At 42.8% G+C, this 4,416-nt stretch overlaps 1 protein-coding gene across 1 annotated transcript in view; it reads right to left on the reverse strand.

Annotated features, from left to right (window-relative positions):
• PLCL1 (phospholipase C-like 1) overlaps positions 1-3,008 on the reverse strand; it is a 40,710-nt gene extending 37,702 nt beyond the window's left edge. Inside the window, exon 1 of the mRNA XM_010007358.1 lies at positions 543-3,008. Within this exon, the coding sequence (XP_010005660.1) occupies positions 543-2,963 (2,421 nt within the window). The 5' untranslated portion in view covers positions 2,964-3,008. The remainder of the gene's footprint in view (positions 1-542) is intronic.
• Between the last annotated feature and the right edge of the window lie 1,408 nt (positions 3,009-4,416).

The raw sequence follows: 4,416 nt of genomic DNA on the forward strand, positions 1-4,416 counted from the left end.
CAGCAGGAAGGAAGCTGCAATCCAAGTGGCATTCAGTGCTGACAGGGAACATCTGCAGGCCTTGGGCAAAAGGGAAACCTACTACTCTTTGCACAGGGGGTTTCTCTGGTGTAAAGCAGACCTTAATGACACATTCACTGACTGTTTCTTATACTCAGCCAGATAAAGAAAATTAGGAGTATTACCCTCACTCAGTTGGTAGAACAAAGGCTTGCTCATGTTTTCCAGGATCAGCAAGGAAATTGAGTTTTTGAGACCTCGGAACACATATGTACCCTTGGTTCTGCTTTCTCAGACAAAAACGAGTAAAGTATGTGTTTTGAGAAGGCATACTGAATTCTAAAGCATTCCTGGCTAATCCTACATTTGCTTGCTGGTTAATACCTGTAACTATCAGAATTCTTATGTCCAGTTAAAGGTTGACAACAGTTGTGCATCTGAAGCTTCACCAGCTTTGGCAAGTTGGGCCTACCAGCAGCTCACACCAGGGCCTCCACTTCCACATTCAGGACACACTAACACACATGACAGAAGTGACATACCTGCATATTTTCTCTCATGTCTGTAGCATCTCGCAGAGGATGCACTGCCATTTTAAAGATGTCATCAATAGTCTTCAGACCAGTGTTCCTCAGCATGGTGTACTCCCTTGCCTTCTTTCCTATCCTCACTGAGAGGCTGCGCTTTTGGGCCTTCCCACCTCCACTCCGGTTGGTTATTGCAATGTGAACAAAGAGGGTAACGTGCTCCATGATATCACCAACAAAAGATCGCAGAGGTATGTGCCTGTATCCGGGCTGTAAGCACTCCAGTGGAATGGTGTACTGCCCTATGAACTCGTCCCCAATGTAGTCATCATCCAAAACAACAAAACGGATCATGGCCAGCTCTGGGAGATTGATCTGAAACTCAAAGCTTTCATCAAAAATGGGGTTATCACTGTTTTGCTGAACAGTTTTAGTTCTTTGTTCTGTGCAGTCTGCAGGAATCCCGTGTATTTCTATGCAGACATAGGGGTCTATGACGTCCCCTTTTGCACATGCACCCTTGGGCTTTGGAAAGTTCTGACCACTGATAATTTTGACATGTAGAACTTGGGGAGAGACCCCCGGAACAATGCCCTTGGTATTTGCACTGAAGTAAGACACTTCATCACGCATCACTGAAGGCCTGAGAACGTACCCGCATCCCCCATTCTGTAGAAACCAGCCAGTGTGTAGGTCCATCATGGGGCCTGGGGTCTGATAGTTCATTGCCACTATCTGGCAACCACAATTCCAAAAATCTTGAGGATTCAAGTTACTGGAGTCTATCCTCATAGCACTTGGGTACACCCTGGACAGAAATCTCTTGTTGTAGTTGACAAAATCTTCAGGGTATTCATTTGCAATCCGACTGGCCTCTGCCTCACTGAAGGAGCACATTTCCCAATAATTTTGAGCTTTCATGGATGTCTCAAAGCCTTTGTATTGAACAGATTTGCATAGGGACACCAAGTCGGACAATTCCCTGCAGAGCCAGATCAGCTTTGGCTCCCTTGAGCAGTCCTCTGACAGTCTCCGAGATATTTCAGCCTCTTCATCTTCATCTGTGACTTCTCCTTCTAATATATCCTGGTCACAGGGCAGCTTCTTCCCCTTCACAATGATCTTCATTTTCAGTTTCTCAGGTGATGGGAGGTAGACGTCTGAGGATAAAGGTGCCTCTGTGTAGAGTTTGTTTCCAAAGATCCTTTTCATGTGTTGCACCACTACCTTCTGCTGTTGTACTGAGCAGTGGTTCCCCAAGCAAAGAATAAGAGGGTATTCTGAAGCAAAGAAGGCCAATTTGTTTATCACCTCAATAACATTTCGAAAGGCAAGTGGTGATGTCATGTTGTTACGGTTGCAAATAATGGGTTCATTGTCTGGGCCGTCACAGACATCTAGTTCAATACTCCGACAACTCATCTTTAAAGCTCTGACATAACCATTGATATCAGCTGGTCCTCTCAGCTGGTCTTCTATTAGATACGTATTGTGGGATGCATTGATGTAGTAATGTGACAAAGGCTGTGTCATGTCTTGTACAATTTTTTTATGCTCTGGGTCAAAAATATCACATTCTGGGGACAACAAGTATTGAGTAAATCCATCGATTGCAAGAAAACCTTTCAACCGCCCTTCTTCAGAAAGCTCATACCTGCGTATAATATCTAGACACATTTCTTCTGTTATGTGGGTCACTCCTTGCTCAGCCTCTAAGAACAGCATGAGGTCATTGGCATCTAGATATTCTTTGTTTTTAGATATTTGCACAAGCAAGAAATAAACTTCAGGCCTTGTGCAAAGTTCACTGAATGCTTCACAAAATTCCTCTTTTGTTACTCGTGTTGTCAGTTTCTCTTTGCTCTTCTGTATTTCCTTAAATTTTAACCTAATCTTTGATTCCTTTAAGGTGGGGTTAAGTTTCTTTATTAGCTCCACAGATGTGTCTTCTAACAGTATGCCATTACCATCAACATCTGCTGCTTCAAATACAGATTTTAGCCAGGCAAATCGTGGGGTATTATGGCTGCTTTCCATCAAATCCAAGGGTTGTTTGCTACGAGACACCAAGTACCTTAATCCTGATACCCAAATATTGGCCACATCAGCTGAATTGGCGACCAAGTCAAGGGACTCGTAGTTCTCACCATGAATTACTGACAGTGCACAGTCCTCAGAAATCTGGTCTGCAAGTCCATTATTCCTGAAGGTTTCTGTGTTCTTCCCTAGTCTGATTTCTTTTATAGCAGAAATATCAAGCTTGGCTTTCTCAAGGTCCTTTTTGGAAGGCTCCCAACGAAGAGCCTGCAGATCAGAATCCAGAGTAAAAAAACGGTTATAAATCCGGGAATTTGGACGAACTTTCTTCAATTCACACCCAGCCTGCATAAAGCTGATACAGTCGCTGGCACTGCTTATTTTCTTCTCTGATGGCATGCTGCTGAAGGACACTGTTTTCTTTCTTCCACATTTTTGGTTTGAAGGATCCTGTGGAATAATTACATTTTAAAAAGAATGAGTAAGTTTTCTTCGGCCATCCCACATGAGCATAAATAATAGAGAGGATATGTTTATGTAAAAATAATTAATGTTCTTCTGAACCTCAAAACACAACATATTAATCCCTTCCCACAATTCAGTTCCCTACTGAGCTATAAAATACACAGCAACTTGACTGATTGCAGCATTAGAGATACGAAGTTTTCATAAGTGACATTTGCAGCTATTAAATTACGTCACAGATCTCAGCAACTCACTACAGCTGTGAGGAGGTGGTATCAAGTTGTGTCACATACATCTTCAAAACCAATATATATAGGAAGAGGGGTTTTGTGGAAAGCTCCAGCACCAGGTTAATGTCAGTATAACCAGCAGTGGGGTGGATCTCACTCAGATTTAAGAGATGTCATGAAAAAAGGAGGAACTTGGGGATAAAAACACATGAGAAAAGAGCCTCAGCCTACATGGGAAGAGAAGAGGACAAGGACTCTGAAGCAGTGCTGAGGGGAGAGCCTGGGATGGGTCAGTGTGCATGTGGGACACATGGGACAGCTTGGTGCTCCTGCCTCAAATCTGTCTCTTTCCTGCAACCTTGGACACCTCAAGCAAAACTAAAACAAAACGAAACAACACTCATGAGTCAGACCCCTGAGATACACACCCAGGAGAATCTGGGCTTTCTCATTTGTATGTTTTAGTGTCCTTTGCCAAAGGACAATCTCACTAGGCTGAGAAGCCCATCTCTGCTGCATACACAACCACATGGCTCTCATGGCTGCTCTTGTGGGAGCCCCACACACCCCTCTGCTCGACCCTGACCTACTACACACTTCCTTGTCCTCCCATTTGCTTTGAAAAGTAGCTATTCTCATCACTTCTGGGCACCAGGACTACAAAATACTGTGGGAAAATGGACAACCAGGCAAGAAACCAAACACTTTTCTTTAGGGCACATATTCTAACTCCTCTTGAGAAAACACTTAGCCACACATGTAACTGTCTTTTCAGTATCAACTGCCTACTTGCTGCTGGATTTAAACCCAGCTGTCTGCAAAGCTGTTTGTAATTTTAGTGCAGCAACTAAAATTTAAAACTTTTCCCACATATTATCAATTCAAAACATTTCACAGTAATTATAAATTGCAAACCATTCTTTTTTTCTCTGCACAATTTCCATCTACTCCGTTACTACATAACCTATTCAGCAGCTACTAAAAATATTTTTAAAACATCAGTCAAGGTTGCAATTAATAGCGAAACACTTGCTAAAATTGCTTTCCCTCCTATTTCCCTAGCCACTAGCAACACTTTCCCAATTCTCTGCCTTCTCTTGAAAGGACTGACTTATGATGCCTGGATTTTGAGTATAAGAGGGGTCAAAAGGTGAGGA

The sequence above is a fragment of the Chaetura pelagica genome, unplaced genomic scaffold, assembly GCF_000747805.2.
Source record: "Chaetura pelagica isolate M959 unplaced genomic scaffold, ChaPel_1.0 scaffold21, whole genome shotgun sequence".
Classification (NCBI taxonomy): Eukaryota; Metazoa; Chordata; class Aves; order Apodiformes; family Apodidae; genus Chaetura; species Chaetura pelagica.